A 22,318-nucleotide genomic window follows, 5' to 3' on the forward strand; every position below is an offset into this window, starting at 1 on the left:
CGTGGGCTTGGGGGCCTATATTCCACACACGCGTGGTCACTTGGGATGCAGGACACGGGTGCGAGGGTGTCTTCCCCTGCCCTCGAGGGGATCGGTGAGGTTCACGGCGCCTGGCGTGGGGGCGTTGCAGTGCCTGCCCAGCCGGCGGACTTCCAGGCGGAGGCAGAGTCGGACACCAGGATCCAGCTCTCGTGGCTGCTGCCCCCGCAGGAACGGATCATCAAGTATGAGCTGGTGTACTGGGCCGCGGAGGATGAAGGCCAGCAGGTGAGTGCCCAGCGGGGACAGGAAAAAGGAGGGGGGGCTCCTCCTGATCCCTTAGAGTCTGTGGTGGGCTCACCCAGGCAGACTTTCTGGATTTTGTGGTTGTATGGACACGGCCCCCAGGGTTCTCCTTGGGGCTCTGGGGCTCACGTGGCTGATAAGGTTCCATAGTCTTTGTTGCCCCTGTGCTGGGGGCAGAGTCTGTCCTTGGGTCTGTCCGTGGGTTTCTTGGGCTCTGTGGCTTACACGGCACTGGCGGAGCACTAAAGTTCCCCACTGGAGCCACTTGTCCCAGGTGTTCGTGGCCATGTAGTCTGTGCAGTGTCCGTGGCATGGGCTGGGCCGAGTCCCTCATATGGTCCAGGTGGCCATGTGACATGGAGCCAGCCCTGGAGCCACGGTGGGTCCGCAGGGGTCAGCTGCAGCCCGCGTTGGGGAACAGCCTCTGAGTGACCTTTGAGGTCAGAGCAGTCAGTGAGTGCTCCCTGCTCTTCCAGCACAAGGTGACCTTCGACCCCACCTCCTCCTACACTCTAGAGGACCTGAAGCCTGACACACTGTACCACTTCCAGCTGGCCGCCCGTTCCGAGATGGGGGTGGGCGTCTTCACCCCCACCATTGAGGCCCGCACAGCGCAGTCCAGTAAGTGTCTTCGGAGGCTACTGCCTGCTGTAGCTGGGAGGGACACAGACATACACACCCTTCTCCCTTGGCCAGGGCGGGTGGTCAGGTCTGCCAGGCCCTGGACTGGACCCTTGTCTGGGCTCCAGGTCTGGACCCCGAGAGAGGGACAGGTAAGTTCCCACTGGTCTGCGTCCGGGCGGCTGCTGCCCGCGCTGCTCCCCACCCCCCACCCGCTCCCGCCCCTCCCTCTCCCAGGCCACCCCCCCCCCACGACCACCCAGGTAAGTTCTGTGTCTGTGACTCATCCTCTTCCCCCCCCCCCCCCCACCGCCCTACCCCCAGCCTGTCTGCGCTGGCCACACTGGCTGACTAGGCCATTCCCACTGGTGGGACGGCCACGCTTGCCCAGTCTCAGACATGCCCCCGCTTTGGCAGCTGTCCTCCCTTTACATGTCCCCACATCTCATCTCCCCCATCACCTACATTCCCTGCCCCGTGCCCCCCACCATGAGAAAGATGTGTGAGCTGTGTCATCACACCGGGCCAACCGCACGTAGGGACACATCTGTGAGCATGAGACTTTGTGACCGAGAGTGTCCACATGCCTGCCTTAAGACCACGTGACCTTCCACGTGTGGGTCTGTCTGTGAGGCCATTTGTGCTACACTTTGTGGCTTTGTGTGTTACCGTGTTCCTGCCTGCGTGTGACTCCGTCTGACCGCCTGACTGTACAGCACCTGCATGTGTGTCCAACGAGTGTCTGGCGTGCCCTGTGATTGAGTGGCCATGAGGGTCTGTGTGATAATGGGGGCCACAGATGTATGGCTGGAGAGGATCATGGCATTGAGGCAGCACAGGTACTCACCCTAGACACGGCAGGGTCTGTGAGGTGGTCCATGTGACACGGGGCTGTGTGTGAATGTGCCAGTGATGTCGGGCAGCTATGTGGGACCTGGTGTTCATGGATCCATCCTGCGAGCACCTGCTGTGCTCCTGCTGCGCCCGTGCACGGTGCGGGGCTGGCAGTGACCCTGACGTGGCCTCCCACCTGCGGGGATCCTGGTCTAGTGGGGCAGATAGATGTTAAACCTGCAGTTACCCAAATGAGCTCTTAATTATGTTTGTGTTAAGTGCTGTGGAAGAGACAGATGAGGGGATGGGAGCTTCGTCTGGTCTGAAGGGCCAAAGGGGCTTCCTTGGGTGACACAGGCCTTACGCAGAGGGTCAGCAGGTGCAAAGGCCCTAAAGTGGTCAGTGGTGAGCAGGGGGCCAGTGTGGCTGGAGCAGCCACCAGACCATGGCAGCTGGCTTCAGGTTCAGAGGACAGGTGGGAGGGCTGGCTGGCTGCTGTGCAAGAGTGCACAGGACAGCCCAGCAGGGTGCCTGAGGCCAGGCAGGGGGCTGTGTGGTAGTCTGTGCAAAAGGTGGCAGCTCAGATGAGGTGGTGGTGGATTGGAGAGCTGCCTGGGATGCCAGCTGGCTGGGACTTGGTGATGGATTGGGTTTGGGGTGCTGAGGGAAAGGGAAGTGTCAGGCAGATTCCTTGCTTCTGAGGTATGGACCTGGGAAGAGAGTAGGAAGTGGGACCTAAGCAGGCACTACAGCCCGAGATGCCTTATGCCATGTCAGTGGTGATGTTGGGCTAGAGGTGGGGGACCCTGAGGAGGATGACCAGAGATGGCAGGAAATTAAGGAGAGGGGAGCATCTTAGAGGTTGGAAGAAGCAGACCAGATGCTTGACCAGAGCCAGAGGAACACTGGAGTGTCCACTGGGTTGAGGACTGTGAGGACTTTAGCTGGAGGGAGGGACCACTGCAGCTGGAGAGGGGGGTTGTGGTCCTGAGTGTGGGTTTTGTCTTTTAAGATAGGATTTTGAGCATATTTAAGCATTACTAGGAATGAGTCTGTTCAGAAAAGTCAAAAATTTGGGAAAGAGAAGGATTTTGGAAGCTCAGGAGGTTGGGGAAGGGGGCAGAGCATGGATGGGAGAGATCTGCCTTGGACAGGAGGGCATACCTCTCTCCCCGTGGGAAGCAAGGGCGGCTCAGTGAGATTACAATTGTTGGGTGGGTTTGGTAGCAAGAGATGGAGGGAGCTGCTGGTGGGAGGCTTCAGTCTTCTCTGCAAGGTGGGAGACAGTTGTGTGCTGAGAGCTAAAGGTTAGAGCGTGGAGGAGGTTGAAAGCATGCTGTATACAGCAGTGAATCAAGCCGGGCAGAGGACAGAGGCCACAGGCAGCATGCAGGGCCCCCGGGTGAGGCCACTGGGGACGTGCTCATAGGATGCCGGCCTTCCAGGGCAGGTGACCTACCTGTCCCAGGGCTGCCTGGAAGAGGGCAGAGGGGTTGGATCCATCCAGGGCTTGGCACAGGCCGGGCAAGAGCATGGGAAGAGTAGGTGAGAGAGTTGAAGGGGCATGTAAGAGCGGTGAGGTGTGGGACCTCCGGGTCTAAGCTCAGTATTGAGGGCGGAGGAGGTCAATGGGCGGAGGTCCCTGGGGGCGCTGAAGAGCCAGTACAGTGCTGGGGACCTTGAGCAGCTGAGCTGGGGGAGGGGGAAGGTCTGCAAGGGGATGTCGGAGGCCACGGTTTGGGGGATAGGGCCATTCCGAGCCTCGGCAGTATCAAGGGCACGGCCACAGCCGTGCGGGGGAGGAGAAAGCCCTGGAGATGAGGGGCTCGGGGGCTCAGGAGGGGGACTACCGAAGTCACCCAGGCAAGGGGTGGGAGCAGAACTCTGGACGGTGAGGAAACCATGCTGTGGCACTAGGCTCCTCTGTGGGAATAAGGTCTAGAAACGTCACTGGGAATAAGGGAGGCACAGCCCCGTGTCCTAACTCCAAGGAACTGGTTGAGTGCGAGCACCTCCATAGGGCACACTTTCTCCAAATCAGTCAAGGCCGTTGGCCTCTTTCCCATCTGGCCTCCAGTCTCTGTGGTTGCTTGTGGCTCCGACACCCTGTCCAGGAAGGCACAGGCCACAGCTACCTTGTGCCAGAAGAGCCACTGGGGCTGCTGGTCCTGACAAGAGCTGTGGGCACAGCAGCTAGAGTTCTCCATATGTGGTTGTGTGTGTGATGGGGGCAAGGGGTCAGGGAGTCCCGGCCCACGCTCATGTGTATCTGGCAGTTGTGTGTGTTTTGTGAGAGAAAGCATATGTGTGGGAGAGACCTTGTGTGTGTGTGAGGTGCTGTTAAAGCCCCATATGTGTGAAAGACACCATATGTGTATGTGGGACACACGGGGTGTGTGTGTGTGTGTGTGTGTGTGTGTGTGTGTGTGTGTACACAGGCAGAGCCTGTGGTCCAGAGGGAGCCAGGCTGTCTGGCAACAGCAGTGGCAGCCTGCCTAGGAGGGGCCCTGGGTTAGCCATTCTGTACTCAGGGACTAGCCGGCCTGGGTGAGTTTCCCATCCTCTGTGACTCGTCACTGTGTCCGTGACCCCCACCCTCCATCTGCCTGCTTCCCCCCATTTGTCTTCCCCAGCCCCCTCCGCCCCTCCCCAGAAGGTGACCTGTGTGAGCACGGGCTCCACCACGGTCCGGGTAAGTTGGGTCCCGCCGCCAGCCGACAGCCGCAACGGCGTTATCACCCAGTACTCGGTGGCCTACGAGGCAGTGGACGGCGAGGACCGAGGGCGGCATGTGGTGGAGAGCATCAGTCGCGAGCACTCCAGCTGGGACCTGGTGGGCCTGGAGAAGTGGACGGAGTACCGGGTGTGGGTGCGGGCACACACGGACGTGGGCCCCGGCCCGGAGAGCAGCCCGGTGCTAGTGCGCACGGACGAGGACGGTAGGCGCTGGCACCGAGGGGAGGGGCGGGGGAGGGGAGGCACCCCTCCCAGACACCACCCACCGCGCACCCCAGGGCCTCTGCCTCACACAGGCCGGGAAGGACTCCTCTTCCTGATGGGGGCTTAATAGCCCAGAGTGGGGAAACAGAGCTTGTGGGATAGCCCATGACCAAATCCCAGCCTTTGCAACGGTCTCCAAGGCAGCTGGAGCCTTAAAAGGCTAAGATGGAAGAAGCAGTCCCACCTAAGATATGGGAGGTGGAGACTGGGAAGACTGGTCCAAGAGACGCTCAGAGTAGAACCAGCAAGACTCACTCTTGGCCAGATGTTGGCATGATATGGGTGCCAGGAGGAGATGGGACAGGTTGTGCCCACCTTAGGATGACCAAAGGCCTGGTGCCTCACCACTGCCCTCCCCACCAAGTGAGATAGCTCTGGGCCCAGGGGGTCGGCAGGGCTTCCTTGTGCTAGGTGAAGGGACCCCTCCTGTGTCCTCAGCAGGGACAGACAGTCTACAAAAACTCTGTGAGGGCCTTTACTGGAGCAGTGGGGTGCAAAGGCAAGGCCCTGGAATGTGCTGTGCCCCCCCCGAGCCAAGGTCCATACCACCAGGCCCGACTTTCTTCTCTTCCCGGTCCCCAGTGCCCAGTGGGCCACCGCGAAAGGTGGAGGTGGAACCGTTGAACTCCACTGCTGTGCGTGTCTCTTGGAAACTGCCCGTCCCCAGCAAGCAGCATGGCCAGATCCGCGGCTACCAGGTCACCTACGTGCGGCTGGAGAATGGCGAGCCCCGTGGCCCACCCATCATCCAGGACGTCATGCTGGCTGAGGCTCAGGTGTGTCACTGGGAGGCGGTGGGGTGGAAAGGTGGACGAGGCCAGCATGCTCTGCTACCTCTTTGGAGCCCAGGTTTGACCCATCCCCTGCCTGCCCTCGGGACTAAGACACCGAGATGTCCTGCCGCATTAGGCTTAGGAGGTGCTTAGACCAGAAGGTTAGGGCTGGGTTCCAGGAAACACTCTTCCGTCTTGCCTACGCCAGCCCAGGCCCTGCCAGCCCCATCTGCCCTGGTGACTATCCCAGCCTGGCAGCCACCTCTGTGGCTCAGATACCAGCACTAGCAGTGAGGAGCCCTCTCTGCACAGAGCCCGGCTTCCATTGTCACCCTTTGCCCGGGCTTCAGCCCCCTAAGCCCTCCTTTGTGTTTTGCAGAAAGCACATTCACTGTCAGTTAGGCTGGGATTTGAGATTTGCCTTCCCCCGCTCAACAGTGCTGGGCTGGGCAGCCATTCCTCCCACAGCCAGGGCAGGGAGAGCCCTCCTCCTGTCATCTCCCCCAACTCAGCCTTTGGCCATGGCAGAGTTCTGTGAATGGCCCAGCTGGGTGTGGCTCTACGCCTGGCCCTCAGGAGGATGGCTTGGCCCCTGGTGTTTACGCTCAAGGTCTGGGCCTGCCAGCCAGCCTCCTGTCTTCCTCTGTGCACTAATGTCCTCCAGGGGATAACAGTTTCACCCGTGAGCTTAGGGTGAGGTCCCTGGGGTATTCTGAGCACTGGTTTGCTGTTCAGGTAAAGAACCTGGGATACTGGGAGGTTATGTGAATGGCCCAGAGTTTCCCAGGAAATAGGTGGCTGAGCTTGGGTAAGAAACCCAGTCTCTGGACTCTGAACTCCTAGAAAGGGCTGTAATTGTTATGGCGAGTTTCCTCCCAAAAGATTCTGCTGAAGAGTCGTAACACCTGGTGTGGTCTGCTTTCGAGGTCTCCCCATCCAGAATCAGGGTCTTGGGGAGGGGGTTCACAGTGGGCAGCACTGAGGCAGCCCTGGGGGAAGGAGCCCAGATTCCCTTCAGAGCCCACATGCCCTCCCCAGCCAGCTTTTCACCCCTACCTGAGCTGGGCCCAGAAGTGCAGGTGCAGACCCCATGTTCTGCCTGCTGTACTCAGGGTGGGCTCACCCACACAGACAGATGGGGCCTTCTTGCCTCCGGCTGAGCTTAATTCTGAAGCCAAATTTCTTCTCTGGCCAGAGGGTGCCCTCTTCCTCCTCTCATCCTGCCCAGTGCTGAGAGAGAACGGGGGTGGAGGAGGCGGACATGTGCACCCGCCTGCATTCCTGGGGCAGGTTGAGGACTCCTCCTGGAGCCTCCACAGACACACCCACCCAGAAACATCCCCGGAATGGGCTCCCTCCAGCCCCTCCCATCCTAGAGGGCCAGCGGCACAGCTGCAGCCAGTGGGGTTCTGGAGCCACCCTTTCAGGTGCCCCCTTCTGGTTCCAAGTGGTTTGAAGGGAGCTGGGCTACAGGAGGAGGGACACTGTCCATCTGGTTTCAAACATATCATGACGGGGGTAAACCTGAGCTCCAGGAAAGCCAACTGAAGATGGAGGGGCCTGGTCCCCAGCCCAGCCACAGGGCCCAGCTGTCCTCCGACCACCCTGTCAGGGACACCACAGCCTGTCCGTCTTCACCCAACAGCACCATCTGCTTAGCCCAGGGTCCCCATCAGTTCTGGAAGAACCATGAGGGTCCTGCCCCGCTCGAGTGTGTAGCCAGACCTGTTTCCTTTTATGTGTGTCTCCATGTCGGCTTTGTCTGTTTCTCACTCGATGTTTTTCCTCCCTCTCTGTGTCTCCTCTCACTGCCTGTGCCTGCCTCGCCCTCTTCTCCTCTCTCCTTCCCACTGCTCCCTTCTGTCCTCTCTCCCTCCATTGTGCTTCATCTGCTTTGTCTCTCCTTCTTTGCCCTCACTCTGCCTCCAACACGGGAGAGGTGCGTTGTGAAGACCTTCCTGCCCAGACCTGGCTTGGACAGTGAGAGTCTCCCCCTCCCCCACCCCCCCACCCCTACTCCGAGACAAGGAACCTAGAGCAGAGGCGGGCCCAGCCATACCTTTGAAAGTGTCCGTGGCCAGTAGGAACCTGTTGATGGTCTCCTGCCATATTCTGTCCCATGCTCCTTGCAAGGCCTTTCCAACAGAGCTTCTCAGAACAAGAGGGACCGCAGTCAGTGGACAGAGGTTGGACCAGCACTTTAAGGGTGGTTGGGCCAGAGGACCTTCTGGTTGCTCTAGCCTGAAGATGTCATGGGCCATCTCCCTTTGCTGTGCTGGACACCAGCCAGCCTCAGTCCTCCAGTGTCCCCAGACCACAGAACAGACACCTCAGTCCCTCCACCTACATGCGTCACGGCCTAAAGAAGAACATACCAAGAAACAGCGACATTGCCAGCCCTGAACCATGCCTTGCTACCGTAATAAGATCTCAGGCACCCTCAGGAAGGAATAGGGGTCTGACTGCTCCCCCTGTGCCTGTGGGGAAGGGCCTAGACTCCAAGCTTGGCATTCACACTTCCATCATCTTGCTGGCCAGCCTGCCCCCATCTCCCAACCCCAGTGCAGCTCTCGCTATTCCTGGGACACCCACCTGCCTGGGAAAACTGTATAATCTGTCTCCCAACTGAGAGTGAAAGGAGACGCTGAATAATCATACCATGACAACAGCCGCAGGCCAGGACCTTCCTGGGCAAACCCGGATGCAGTCGCCCTGCTCCCAAAGGAGTGGGTGTCTTCACCCCTATCTGGCAGCCTCTCCCTCAGAGCACCTGTAGGTGGCGCTCTCTGGTCCCTCCCGTGCCCAGGAGCCCTCCCTCTTCAGTCTGTGTGCTTCCTAGTCTCCCTCCCCTCCTCGGCCCTGGCTTACAGCATGGGCTGGGATCTCCAGATGGGGAGTGGTTTTGGGGTGCTACCCCCATGGGCATTTCAGAGGCCCTTGCCCTCCCTCTGCCCTGCTGGGCCGGGCCCCCTCCAGCAAGAGTCCTTCACATCCTGTCTCCCTTTCTCTCCCTCCCGCGGTCAGTGGCGGCCAGAGGAGTCCGAGGACTATGTAAGTAACAGGTGTGCGAGCGCGGGCGAGACCTGGGTCAGGTTGGGCTCATGGGACACTCCCCTCCCCCGCCTTTCCCCCCAGCCTGAGCCGCCGAGATCCACAGGCCACCAGCCACCTCCAGAGAAAATTGGCGTTTAGACTCAAGCAGCGAGCTGAGCAGCGATTGGCATTTCCTCTAATCCTTACTTCTCGCCTGTCGAGCAGCAATTTCAGGCCAGTGTTTGTGATCGACCAGGGCCTGGCCCCTGCTCTGACCAGACAGGGATGGAGTTAAATCCGATCCTGATCATTAGGCCTTATTGATCCCTGGAGTGAAAAATCACCTGCTCCTGGGCCCAGGCTGGGAGGGAAACCTGAGGAGCTGGTTCCGGCATTGGTGCGTTCTGGAGCCCCAGCCCTGGGACACCCTCCAGCCGGGGCAGGAGGGTGTCTGCGAGGGTTTGGTGGTGGCTGCGGGGGCCCCACCTACCACTCAGAGCTGGAGGGACACCAGGGTTGGTGGTGACAGCTCTGTTCCCACTGCACGGTGGTCCCCTCCCTTCTTCCCACTCTCCCCGTGTGGCGTGGCTTGGCCTCCTGTGGTGTTTCTCCGCATGTCTGGAAAGGATGCCTTGGCTGGAGATGGGCATGTAGGCAGGGCCTGCCAAGGCTGGGAGACACTGCCCTGGCTGACTTCTTAGGTATCACTGGGGACAGTGGGGACATACGTTCCCTGGGGTGGGTGTTTCCTGTCCTATTCATCTTCCTTCCCTCATCTTTCTTCCCTTCTCACAACGTATTTGCAAGGCATTCGGTAGTCACAGAGCCCACTCCTACATGTGGCCAGATGGGGTCCTGGCCGGGTCCTGCAGGGCAGCACCTTGGCCCGCTGCACCTTGCTTGTCAGTGTGGGTGTGGGTGTGGGTGTGGTGTGTGCACGTGTGCACTATGGTAGCCCTTTGCCCTCCTACAAGAGAAGCTGTAGGCTGCGTGCATGTGCGTGCCAAGAGTCATGCAAGCTGCCCCGTGCGTGCGGAGCTCTGTGCCCTGTGTGTCATGTGTACACAGACCTCCTGAGGTGTCACTCGCAGCGCAGTGGAGTGAAGGAACAGTGTAGCCCTTTGTTCTAATCTGAAAGGAAGGGTGAGCTGTCTGCTCCAGGCGTGCAGCTCCTGGGACAGGCGGGGTCCTCCTGGGCACACATCCCACCTGCCTGCCCCGCATCCAGCAGAGTCCGTCATCGCCCAGCATCCCACGCCCCGGGACCTCTGGCCCTGTGAGCCCTGGAGGCTCCCTGCCGGCGAAGGTCCTCAGGTGGCTGGCACGGGCTGGCCTCCTGGCTCCTCTGTGATGAGACTGGGCCCCTCCTCCTTCTTAGGAAACCACCATCAGCGGCCTGACCCCAGAGACCACCTACTCCGTTACTGTCGCCGCCTACACCACCAAGGGGGATGGTGCCCGCAGCAAGCCCAAAATTGTGGCAACGACCGGGGCAGGTGAGTGCGGGGTCGGGGACAGAGCCGAGGGTGGGGCGGCAGGGCGGGCAGCGCCAGAGCCCAGCGCGTGGTTGTTCAGTCCCAGGCCGGCCCACCATGATGGTCAGCGCCACGGCCATGAACACCGCGCTGCTGCAGTGGCACCCTCCCAAGGAGCTGCCTGGCGAACTGCTGGGCTACCGACTGCGGTACCGCCGGGCCGACGAGGCAGAGCCCACTATCATGGATTTTGGCAAAGATGACCAGCACTTTACAGTCATCGGCCTGCACAAGGGGGCCACCTACATTTTCTGGCTTGCTGCCAAGAACCGGGCTGGCCCCGGAGAGGAATTCGAGAAGGAGATCACCACTCCTGAGGATGCACCCAGCGGCTTCCCCCAAAACCTGCGTGTGGTAGGGCTGACCACCTCTACCACGGAGCTGACCTGGGACCCCCCGGTGCTGGCGGAGAGGAACGGGCGCATCACCAACTACTCCGTGGTGTACCGTGACATCAACAGCCAGCAGGAGCTACAAAACATCACTGCTGACACCCACCTGGTACTGTCCGGCCTCAAGCCGGATACCACTTATGACATCAAGGTCCGCGCTCGTACCAGCAAAGGCGCCGGCCCACTCAGCCCCAGCATCCAGTCCCGGACCATGCCCGTGGAGCAAGGTGTGTGCCGCGGGCATGTGGCTGCGCCTGGGGAACTCTGCTCTCCTTGACCCACTGACCTCTGGCGACTGTGATCCACCAGCCTCTGCTGTGTGACCCTCCAATCTCTCATGACCATGACCACTAACCTCTAGCGAACAGGCGCCACATTCTCAGTGTGCGACCCCTGACCTCTGCTCTCCTTGACCTACTGACCTCTGCTGTGTGACTCCAATCTTTCGTGACCTTGACCCACTGATCTCTTTTGACTGCATCACCATCCTTGGGTGTGGGACACTGATCTCTTGGGGCCATGACCCACTGACTTCTAGTGAACATGCTCCACCGTGCTCTGGCGTGGGGTCACGTGCTTCTCATGACTGAATCCCACTGACATCTGGTCACTGACCAGCACCTCTGGAGATCCTGACCACGGGTCCTGTGGCATCTGCCCAGCTCAGTCCTCCCTGTGAAGAGGAGTCTGGGCTGAGAGCCGAGCTGTGGGATTTGAAGCTGGCTCGGAGTGGGGTACCTGGCCTCCGCAGCCATTCCGGACCCTCAGCCCTGGCCAGCATCTCTTCCTGGCAGGGAACCCTTCGCCCCGGCCCCCGGTTACACAGCCACGGCTGACTCCCCGCCCTTCCTTGTGTTCCACAGTGTTCGCCAAGAACTTCCGGGTGGCGGCTGCTATGAAAACTTCTGTGCTGCTCAGCTGGGAGGTCCCCGATTCCTACAAGTCCGCGGTACCCTTCAAGGTGGGTGAGGGCCATGGCCAGCCAAGCCCGACACACTTGCCGGCCTGCCCCAGGGCGTCGCGCCAGTCCCAGGTGTGGGCGTCTGTGGTGAGGTTTCCCAGTCAGGTGGATGCACACTCTGTGCCCTGTAGGCCCACAGTGGGGGGGGGGGGGGGGGCTCACCCCAGCGCACTGCCTGTCCCTCTCCCCCGCAGATTCTGTACAACGGGCAGAGTGTGGAGGTGGATGGGCACTCCATGCGGAAGCTGATCGCAGACCTGCAGCCGAACACGGAGTACTCATTTGTGCTGATGAACCGCGGCAGCAGCGCGGGGGGCCTGCAGCACCTCGTGTCCATCCGCACGGCCCCGGACCTCCTGCCGCACAAGCCACTGCCTGCCTCCGCCTACATAGAGGACGGTCGCTTCACCCTCTCCATGCCCCACGTGCAGGACAGCACCCTCATCAGGTGTGCAGATGAAGCCGTGGGTGGGGGCGGGGCAGGGCTGGCGACGGGCGCGTGGGTGACGACAGGCCTGATTCCCGCTCTGCCCGCCTAGGTGGTTCTACATCGTGGTGGTACCCATCGACCGTGTGGGCGGGAGCATGCTGGCCCCGAGATGGAGCACACCCGAGGAGCTAGAGCTGGACGAGGTACCTGCGATGGGACGGGGCACTGGCAATGACAGCCCCATTGCTCTGCTTGGCTGTGGCCCCAGTTTCTCCCCCAAATTGGACTCACTCTCAGGCTGCTCTGCCTGGAAGCCTGGTCCTCTCTGGGACTCTGAAGCAGCCCCCTGGGAGTTTCCCAGAAAACTGGAAGGCTTGCAGAGATTCCCTAGAGGGATTTGCTGAGGATCCCTCAGGACAGGAAGAAGCAAAGATCCCTGTACGGGTCTAGAAGTTCCTGAGCCCTGTAGACTTGGGGCAGTCCCGAGAGGCTAGAGTAGAGCCCTCGGCATGTTGGGAATCCCTTGTCCTCACAGAGGTGTGGGAGCCAGCCCTCTCTGGTTAGAGTGAGGGGCAGGTTACCCAGAGGGCCTCTCCTCACTGGGTTGGCAGGGAGGAGTGGCATTGTGCCGGTGTGTGGCATTATTCCGTGAGGGCAGTGGGCCAGGCCGGGCCCAGGCCTGTTATGTGGACGGTGAGCCTCAGTCTCAGTCCAGGGAGAAGATGTCTGAGGCCATAGGCCCAGGGGCACGTGGTCTGAGGTCCGGCGTGACTCCTGGCTCTGCTCTGTCAGCTTCTGGAGGCCATCGAGCAGGGGAGTGAGGAACGGCGACGTCGGCGACAGGCAGAGCGGCTGAAGCCATACGTGGCTGCTCAGGTGGACGTGCTCCCTGAGACCTTCACCCTGGGGGACAAGAAGAGCTACCGGGGCTTCTACAACCGGCCCCTGTCTCCGGACCTGAGCTATCAGTGCTTTGTGCTCGCCTCCCTGAAGGAACCCATGGACCAGGTCTGCCTGAGCCGCCTGGGCTCTCAGTACCCCGAGACTAGACTAGTCTCAAACACCATGAGATCCCAGGCCTAGGGCTGCCCCAGAGACCCCAGACCTGCACTAGGGAATCTCAAAAGACGTCAGCCCCTAGGACCCAGAAGGCCAGACCTTATCTAGCCCTAGGGACTCGGTCAGCTGGCCAGGCTCAGGTCGGCCTGTTTGGCTCCAGCCCAGCATAGCGCAGCCCCAGAGCCCTTTCTCCAGGTTTGGTGGGCAGAGGGTGGGGGACCTCACACTGAGCTCACCGCCCATGCTGTTCCTCCACTGGGCCACAGAAGCGCTATGCCTCCAGCCCCTACTCCGATGAGATCGTGGTCCAGGTGACACCAGCCCAGCAGCAGGAGGAGCCTGAGATGCTGTGGGTGACAGGCCCCGTCCTGGCAGTCATCCTCATCATCCTCATTGTCATCGCCATCCTCCTGTTCAAGAGGTGAGTGCTGCACCCAGCACCCCAGGAGACAGCCACCTGCCCCTGGACTCTCAGGTCCTTCCCGGCATGGTTCGCGCAGGTACAGGGCAGCCACAGCGGCCTGCACCCGGCCCCTGGGCTCAGTGGGAGCCCACAAGAGCAGAAGCAGTGTGTGTGCACACACGTGTATGTTAGCCTAGGTGTGACGAGGAGCCACAGCTTCACAGAGGGCTGGTTCACCTGCATCCCTGGGCACGTGTGTCCATCTGTCTCTCTGTTTCGGTGGGTGTGAACATGTCTGTCTTTAAGCTTCAGGACACCGCCCTCTCCTGGTCTCCTACCTTCAGCACTTCCTCTGACGCCATTCCTAGATGACTCCCCAGCCTGGCTCTCCCGCTTAGGCCTAGAGAGGTCCAGGCCCAGCTGTGGGCCCATGTACCCACAGACATTCATTTGGCACACATTTATTGAACGCCTGCTGTAACCACGGCATCCCCAGTAGTCCCAGACTCAGCGTGTCTTGAACCTTCCCCTTAACCTTCTTCCCCTGCAGTCCCTATCACGAGGGACTATTTAGCAGTCAGAAACCTGGGGGCCAGCCTCGGCCCTCCTCTTCCCTCACTCCACCTGGTCTCCTGGGAGTTCTGTCCTAAAGATGGCTACGTCTCCTCCTCCACTCCCAGTAGGCTCCGCACAAGACGGTGCATGTCCAGGCACAGCTGGGGACCTGGTAAACGGTGTTCCTCAGTGCTCTCTCTCAGCTAGTAGTAGCCACCTGCTCTTAGAGCCTCCCCTCCTACCCATCCCCCTGCCAACCTGAAAGGTACCAAAGCTTCGTCACCCTCAGTTTAAAACTTTTTAGTGGCTCCTGAAGTAAAGCATGAGCTCTCTAACCTGACAGTCAAACACCTGGCTAACCAGTCTGGTCCCATTCCCAACATTGTCACGGAACTGATGCAGTTCGCTTGGCTGGCCGGGGCTGTGCCCCCTCCATTCTGCAGCTTTCCCACTCGTGCCCACCAGGCTGCTGTCATTGCATCCTTCAAGACTCCCTTCCAGGGGCTCTCAGTTGAGAGAGTTTGCCACTCTTGATCGTGGAGTTGTGAGTTTAAGCCCCATGTTGAGCATAGAGCTTACTTTAAAAAAAAAAAGAAAGACTCCCTTCCCGGCTCTGGTGCCCACAAGGCTGTCCCAGGTCCCTACTTCTGCCCCAGTGATGCTTCATTGGGCACATCACTAGGCCTGTGTTTCAGCAGCCACCACACTGCTGAGCCCATAAGGCTCGTTCACGAACATTTGTCAGTGAGCACACATCGGTTTGTATGTCTGAACACGTCTCCACATAGGAGTTCCTGTGCTCTGTGTCCCGTCTCTCCCCTATCCCTGACCTGGTCCGAGGGCCTCCTTCCTGAAGAGTTCATTCCTTCCTCCCAGGGTGAATAGGGACAGGCTTTCCTGGTCCAGGGCATGGAGACTAGTGGGGGGTGGACCCTGAGGAGTGTCCTTTCCATCCCGTCTGGGTCCTGGTGTCTGTTAGGAGAGCCAACCCCCTGCCTGTGAAGGCCATATAGGTGCCGTAAACAGGTCCCTCAGCGTCTCCCCATGTCGTGAGAGGGCCTGAGTGCTTGGTGGAAACAATGACCATTCCTCTCTTCTGTCCTTGCCTGTCTTTCGGGACCTAGTAAACAAGAAAGGTAGGACTCGTTCCTTCTCTCTTCACACGCCTCCCCATTCACTCCTTATCCCTGTGCACATTTTGGGCCCAGCAGGGAGGGGCGGTGCTTTGACCGGAAGCCTCCTGGCCTATGCTTATCTGGTCGGCTCAGCAGGCTCTGGGGTGGGCTCTGTCACTGTCTCGACTTGTACGCTGCACAGGGGATGCCCCTTCCCCAGGGCACAAGCATAGTGCAGACTTTAGTGCTTCCCCGGAGTGCACAGACTGACTCCGAGCTCACCAGAGCCTTCTACCAGCAACCAGTTCTCTAAGATTACCTGAGTGCTGCAGGAGACCCATGTGCAGAGAGCACTGGCTGCAGGGCAGGGGGACGTGTGTGTTTCTACACACTCGTTCACACTTACGCAAACACCCGCGTGCACATAGCGGGAGCAGCCCCTGGATGCTTGTCAGCAGCTAGACCCCGTGGTCTGTCTCTGACCCTGTCCCTGTAGACGGGGGAACTGAGGCCGATGAAGGAGGACTCCGCCCAGCTAGGGTGACGCCTTCCCCGTCCCTCCCCTGCTGCTCTGGACATTTACCCTGATACCGAGAGACAGACAACCGGGGCCCAGCTCTCTGTGATGTTTGTGTATCGTACGTGTCGTTTGCATGTTTACTCCTGGTGGCTCCTGCTGCCTCAGCTGTGGTGGCCTTGGGGACAGCAGCCACTGCCCAGCGGTGACCTCCCCTCTCTTGGAAGGTGCCACCAGCCTTTGCAACCCCTTTCCCCCTCGCTGCACTGGCCCTCTGTCCACTCTCCAGTCCTTCTGTGTCCCCACCCGCCCCACCCTGTGTTCTCCATGTTAAAGCTGCTCTGCCACTGGCTCCCCTGCGCTCAGAGACCCCAGGGTGGGGCAGTGGGAGGGACCAAGCCGGACACACAGGGGCTCTGCCACAGCCAACCATGCCGTCCATCTCTGTCCTCCACCTGGACCTCAAGTTCTCACCAACCATCCTTCTGCCTCTTCAGGAAGAGGACCCACTCGCCATCGTCCAAGGACGAGCAGTCAATCGGGCTGAAGGACTCCCTGCTGGCCCACTCCTCAGATCCCGTGGAGATGCGACGGCTCAACTACCAGACGCCAGGTAGGGCGGCTCCTCCAGCCCACCTGCCCCCCAGCCCGGGCCTGCAGGTGCTGGAGTCTCTACCAAGAGACTCTAGCCTCATGCCCCCATTTCCTATCCCTGTTTCTTCTTTCTGCCCCTCTTCTTGAACCCATTCACTTCACTGAAGTGACAGAAGCTTCTATATCCAACAGCTACTCAAGCCCTGCCTTACCTTGGGTCAGGCCTCCAAATATAGGCTAAGGATCCTCACATAGCCCACATCCCAGCCACAAGGTGGCCAGCCTCTGCACCTGCACTTTGTCTCCTCTGCCCCAAAGAGGGGTGTGTTGGTAGGACATGCCCCATCAGTCATTTGGGGTAGGATAGGGTACCTAGATTTACGGTGTGAGCACAGGGACCCCACATAGGGCTTTATATCTGCCTTCCTTCTCCAGCCACTTACGGATGGCTCTCTTGTCTCCTCTTTCTAAGGTGTCACTCCCTCCCTGTGCCCCAGTAGACGCAGCTCAGACCCCTCCCCTAGAAGCTTCCCAACCTGCCCCAGCCCCCACATAGGCCTGGGGGTCTCCCCTGGCTCCCAGAACCTCTCTGATTCTTCCACTATGACTCCTCTTACACTGGGCTAGAATTGCCTCAATGACAGTCCAAGCTCTGTGGGGCCATGAACTGTGTCTTGTTCATTGTCATCCCTTGTACTGTGCACACAGTGGTCTCTAATTGGGTACCTGTAAAATGGACACACAGACAACTGAGTTGAGTGAGTGAACTAACATACATACAGGGCTTGTGTATATGTGAGCTGGTTAAATCGGTGCATATTAATGTACTGCAAAACTTAATGGCTTGAAACAATAATTATGTGTTACCCCTCATAGTTTTTGTGAATTAGAAATTCAGATAAGAGTATAGCAGGAACAGCTTGTCTCTATTCCAGAATGTCTGGGCCCTCACCTGGAAACTTGGAGTCTGAGAGCTAGAATCATTTAAAGCAAAGGTCAGCAAATAAATAAATAAAAACTTTAAAAAGGTGGGGGGCGGGGAATGGTGCGCCTGGGTGACTCAGTCAGTTAAGCGTCTGCCTTCAGCTCAGGTCATGATCTCACGGTTTGTGGGTTCGAGCCCCACATCGGGCTCTCTGCTGTCGACGCAGAGCCCACTTCAGATCCTCTGTTCCCCTTTCTCTCTGCTCCTCCCCTGCTCGTGCTCACACTGTCTCTCTCTCAAAGTAAATAAATACAAACTTAAAGCAAAGGTTAGCAAACTTTGGCCCATGACCACATATGGTCCACTACCTGTTTTTGCAAATAAAGTTTTATTGGAACACAGCCACACTCATTCATTTATGAATTATGTATGGCTACGTTCACGCTACAAAGGTAAAGCTAAGTAGCATCTACTATACATCCACAAAGCCAAGAATATTTCCTGTCTGGCTTTTATGGAAAAGTTTCCCGTCCTCTGAATTCTGAAGACTCAGTGTTGGTGCGAGAGTCAGCCATGAGCCCACCTGGGGTTGTCATCTGTGACGACCACACGCGGCCTCTTTATGTGGCCTGGGCTCCCTCAACACCATGGTGACTGAGTTCCAAAGTCCTGCGTCTTGAGAGCAAGTGAACCGGGCAGCCTAGTGGGCTGTTGTGACCCAGCAGAATCATATCTGTGAGGAATCCATGCTCCAGGATGCCAGGGGCCTGCAGGGCAGAGAAGCCCCCTCTGAGAGGGGTTGCTGAGCCATGTGGGCGTGAGTCAGGCAAATGGGAGGGAGCTCCCTTCGTTGGAAATAGTCCTGCGGAGTCAGCATACGGACACTGGGTGTCCTGCCTCATTGGAGTTGGGGTATTGAAAGCCCACGGATGAGACTGGAGGGTACGCAGAGGTCTATCACAAAGGAACCTGAGCGCCAGGCTCAGGGGTTTGGACTGCATCATGAGAGCACCAGGGAGGCATTAGACGTTTTCAGCAGGGGAGCGACAGAGTCAGAACTGTGATTTGGAAATCTCGCTCTGGCTGCTGTGCGGAAGACAGATTGGAGGAGAGAAATGGGGAGCCTGGAAAGCCCCGGGAGTAAGTGAAAGGTGCGTGAGGAGGGTGGCTGTGGGGGGTGGAGGGCAGTCTTAGGAAGCGTGAAGTAGGTGGCAGGGCTCGGGCTTATGGCTGAACAATGAGGAGGGGGTTCCGGGTGGCAACTGGGCCTGTGGGTCTGGACCTCCACACCGCCGTCCGCCTGAAACCACGGACATGGGAGGAGGTGCCAAGCGGCCTGCAGTGACCAAAGCCGGAGAACGGAAGGGGGGGCAGCCAGTAGGAGGTGAAATGTTGAGAAACGATGAATGAAGAGTAGCCAGGGAGATTAAGAAGGAGCAGCCAAGGAGGAAGGGTATGGGAAGAGTGGAGTGTCCCTGAAGCCAAGGCCGGGGATGGCTGTGCACCCAGGAGGACCACTGGCTTTGGCAGTTGGGACTGTGGAGAGAGAGAGCATGGTGGCCGAGTCCTGGGGGCAGAAGCATCTCGGTTGGTTGAGGAACAGTGAATGGGGAATGGGCAGGTGGAGAGACCCCTTCCAGAGGCCAGGGTGTGATGGATAGGATGGACAGGACCACAGCAGGAGAGGAGAGAGGTGTGGCTTGAAGAGGGATTTTTCTTTTAACCGATATGGAAATCGTTTACCGGTGATGATCCATCGATGCAGGAGTAAAGGGTGCTCAGCTGTGGGACAAGAACCCAGAAGCTGGCTTCAGGCCCCTGGCCCAAGTGGGAGGGGTGTGACGTAGCCCAGGGGAGCAGTGTGGCCATGCCTCCCTGCATTCAGGTCAGCAGAGGACAGGAGGCGGGTGAAGCCGGTAAAAGGGAACACGCTGCTGGGTTCTAGGCTGGTGGGCTCGGTTTTCTCCACAATGAGAAGAAAGTGGTCAGAACAGCAGGGAAGGCATGGCCTGGGTGTGGGCACTGAGCAGATATGCCCAGGAGGACTGCCGAGCAGCTAGGAGCCCAGGGCCCTGATCCTGAGTCACTGTGGCTGCAGAGATCTGGGAGGAAAGGAGGGATAAAGACGAAGTGTGTAGATGTGGTAAAGGCCAAGTGCAGAGGATGAGGGCGTTCAGAAGAGACTGTGGAATGGGGCCGGCCATGAGCCCCCAGAGATGCGGAGCTCAAGGGAATGGGGCTGCCAGTGGGGAGAGGCATCTCTGTGGACACGGTGGTCCCCAGAGTGTTGAGAGAACCAGGAATCAGAAGGGACAGAGGGACCAGGGGCATCGCAAGTTTTCTTAGTGTTTTTTGTTTTTTGTTTTTTTTTACTTGAGTGAACTTTTTTTTTCCTCCTATAATTTAGTCTTTATTCTGAAAAGTTTTCAGACCCACAGAATATATAGTTTCCTGCATCTCCTCGTGCAGACTTACCCTGTCATTTCTGGCCATACATGCCTCATCTCTCAATATGAAAGCAGCACGCTCCCCTTTCGCCTCCCCATCTGAAAATAGCCAAGGTCAAGTTTTGATACCAGTGGGGATGAGGGTTGGTTGGATAGGATTCAGTCTTAAAAAGGGGCCCCCAAGGCTGTCCAGACCCCCGGGTGTTGGGAGCGCTCCGCTCTGGGTGGGAGATGGGTCTGTGTCCCCGGGAGGCAGCAGGGGCCCGTGGTGGGGCCTGCCCACCCCCCTCAGCCCCTCCATGTGTCCCCTGTAACCAGAGAAGGTCGATGGGCTCTCTTCTCGTGCCCCGCTATCTTTTGTGTTTTCTTTCTCTGCAGGTTCCAGTGTCCCCAGTTGCCCGAATATCTCAAGTTAGTTTTCCAAGTTCCGGGGGCTACTCTGGCTTCTGTGTGTTTCCTTCAACTTTTTCTCACCCCGTCGCCTCCACCGTCCTTCCTTAGATTCTTTCCCTTCTCTCCTCTCTTCTTCTCCCCTTCTCCACCTCTCTCCCCAGCTCCCTCCAGTCCTGTCTTCCCTACCTCTGGCCCCGGCCCTGTCTCTCTGCCTCTGTAGCCTCCAGTCCTAGTCTGACCCCCTTCTGGGTGCCTCTCCTGTCTCCACATCTCCCTCCTCATCTCTGCTTCTCTCTCTAGATTCTTCTGGGTCATTCTGCCATGTCTCTGTACTTTGCGTCCACTCCATCCACACACTCAGTGTGGAGACGATGACGTCACCCAGTCTCCCACAGTGACTGGCGCCAGTGAGGGGCAGGAGGGCTGTGCACAAGCGGGGCCTGTGGGGCAGGTGTGCGGCTGCGCCACCCCCCAACCTGGGCTTCCAGCCCCAGCCCAGGAGGAAGGATGCCTGGCATCCCTGAGAACCCGCCGGGCAAGGCCCTGGTGCCCCCACTCAGCGCCGTGTCCCGCACACATGCCCTGCGCACCTGCCCACACGTGCTCTCAGCACACACACTTCCCTCTGTCCTCTCCCACCTTCTGGCCGCCGTGTGCTCCACCATCCTGTCGCCGCATGTGCTGCCGTCTCCATGCCACCAGTGCCGAGTGCTCCATGGTCACACATGTTCACGTGTGCACATACATGGATTGGGGCTGTCTCCACCACCCCGCACAGGCCTCACGCTGACTCTGCCTTTATGTGCCTCCGCCCCCAGGTATGCGAGACCACCCGCCCATCCCCATCACTGACCTGGCAGACAACATTGAGCGCCTCAAAGCCAACGATGGCCTCAAGTTCTCCCAGGAGTATGAGGTGAGACGTCCGTACCCCCTGCCATGTGCCTGCTCCAGGCCTAGCCCCGTGCCAGCTCCTGCCCTGCCTCGGGTCCCAGCTGTGGGTGGGCGGCTCCAGGCTTCCCCAGAGTACAGATTGGAGGGATCAGCAGTGGCAAGTAGGGAATTCAGCTCTTCGGGTGCCAGGCCTGTCTGAGGCCCTTTTAAGCACCCTAAGTCTGGACACTCAGACACGTGCCCACTTGCTAACAGAAGCAGACAGAGGATCGCGCACGTGCACGCGCGCGCGCACACACACACACACACACACACACACACAAGTAGTAATAGCTCATTTATCAAGAGCTTACCTCAGGCCAGACCAGACTGGGCAATTTGCATGTGCCCTCTCATCCTGTCTTCCTCGAAGTATGAAATGGTACCGTTATTATCCCATCTTACAGATGAGGAAGCTGAAGCGCAGAGAAGGGAAGTGACTTGACCGAGGTCAAGTAGCTGATGTGTAGTGGAGCCGGCAGTCAGACCCAGGCCTGCCTGACAGCCTGTGTCCTGCTCACGCACACCCTCACGTATGTTCTCAGAGCCGCACAGGTCACAGAGTGGACAGTTGGGTGACTCGAGGCTCGCTGCTCAGGCTGCACAAACCTTCCTGCTCACAGCCCTCCACATACTCTGTTCACTCTGGTTCACTCTGTTCACTCCTAGCTGCTGGGGCCCCGACTTCAGCTTCTGGGGTCTGAGGGCTTCTAGGCAGCCCAGCTGGTCAGGGGCTGGGGGAAGGATTTGCTAGAGAAGGAGACGATAAAGGAGAGCCTCCCCTCCTCTAAGGAGCACAGACAGAGGTGTCGTTCTGCCTCGTCGGCTCCTGTCCCGCTGTTGCCCCTGCTCCTAGCACAGGCCTGGCCCAGGACTCACCCTCGATCAATGATGAATGGATAGGTGATTGATGGGTTGGCTCAGCCCAGCCGGCAAGTCTGCTCCCTCTAGTCAGACGTCCGCCCTCGGCTGTGTGTGGTACCCTGGGGTCCCAGGATTCCCCTTCTGAGGGCTGTGGGCCAGGTTTCCGCAGAGGAAATTGAGCTTGGCAGGCAAATTGATGAACGTGTCTGCTGCGAGGAGAGCATACCGCCTCTACCTGTAGAGCACCCACTGCAGCCTGCTTTGCGATAAGTCCCTGCTGCAAAGGTAACAAGATTGATGAATCGTGCTCCCTGTTCTTGACCTGGCCAGGAGGGCCTTCCATAGTCTCTGCCCACACTCATCCAGTCCCGTGTCCCACACCGGCCCTTCCTTGCCACGAGACTCTGCATCTCACTGTCTAGGCTCACGGTGTTCCCCCTCGCGCCTTCTGCTCACTTCTCAAGTGTGAGCTTTCCCTCCTCCTCCAGGAAGCCTTCTTTGCCTGCCTAGGCCTGCTGTGGGCTTTCCCTCAGCCCGAATCCCATAGCCCTGTCACCTTTGTCGGTCAGTCAGTCCGTCAGTCATCACGCGCTGTCGAGCACTTACCCGTGCTGAATACTGGGAACATGGATACAAATGCCTCAGGCAG

At 58.9% G+C, this 22,318-nt stretch overlaps 1 protein-coding gene across 10 annotated transcripts in view; it reads left to right on the plus strand.

Moving 5' to 3' along the window:
* PTPRF (protein tyrosine phosphatase receptor type F) overlaps nucleotides 1–22,318 on the plus strand; it is an 88,593-nt gene that overhangs the window by 59,048 nt on the left and 7,227 nt on the right. For 2 of the 10 annotated variants that reach the window (XM_030326100.1, XM_030326093.1), the window contains 15 exons: nucleotides 131–267; nucleotides 762–906; nucleotides 4,374–4,679; nucleotides 5,323–5,516; nucleotides 8,538–8,564; nucleotides 9,925–10,042; nucleotides 10,122–10,700; nucleotides 11,337–11,434; nucleotides 11,629–11,882; nucleotides 11,974–12,067; nucleotides 12,657–12,872; nucleotides 13,190–13,344; nucleotides 16,011–16,126; nucleotides 19,858–19,890; nucleotides 20,691–20,788. In XM_030326100.1, coding sequence (XP_030181960.1) covers nucleotides 131–267; nucleotides 762–906; nucleotides 4,374–4,679; nucleotides 5,323–5,516; nucleotides 8,538–8,564; nucleotides 9,925–10,042; nucleotides 10,122–10,700; nucleotides 11,337–11,434; nucleotides 11,629–11,882; nucleotides 11,974–12,067; nucleotides 12,657–12,872; nucleotides 13,190–13,344; nucleotides 16,011–16,126; nucleotides 19,858–19,890; nucleotides 20,691–20,788 — 2,570 coding nt within the window. The remainder of the gene's footprint in view (nucleotides 1–130; nucleotides 268–761; nucleotides 907–4,373; nucleotides 4,680–5,322; nucleotides 5,517–8,537; nucleotides 8,565–9,924; nucleotides 10,043–10,121; nucleotides 10,701–11,336; nucleotides 11,435–11,628; nucleotides 11,883–11,973; nucleotides 12,068–12,656; nucleotides 12,873–13,189; nucleotides 13,345–16,010; nucleotides 16,127–19,857; nucleotides 19,891–20,690; nucleotides 20,789–22,318) is intronic. The other 8 variants (XM_030326095.1, XM_030326101.1, XM_030326094.1 and 5 more) reach the window with 8 other exon arrangements.

The sequence above is a fragment of the Lynx canadensis genome, chromosome C1 (genome assembly GCF_007474595.2).
Source record: "Lynx canadensis isolate LIC74 chromosome C1, mLynCan4.pri.v2, whole genome shotgun sequence".
Taxonomy (NCBI): domain Eukaryota; kingdom Metazoa; phylum Chordata; class Mammalia; order Carnivora; family Felidae; genus Lynx; species Lynx canadensis.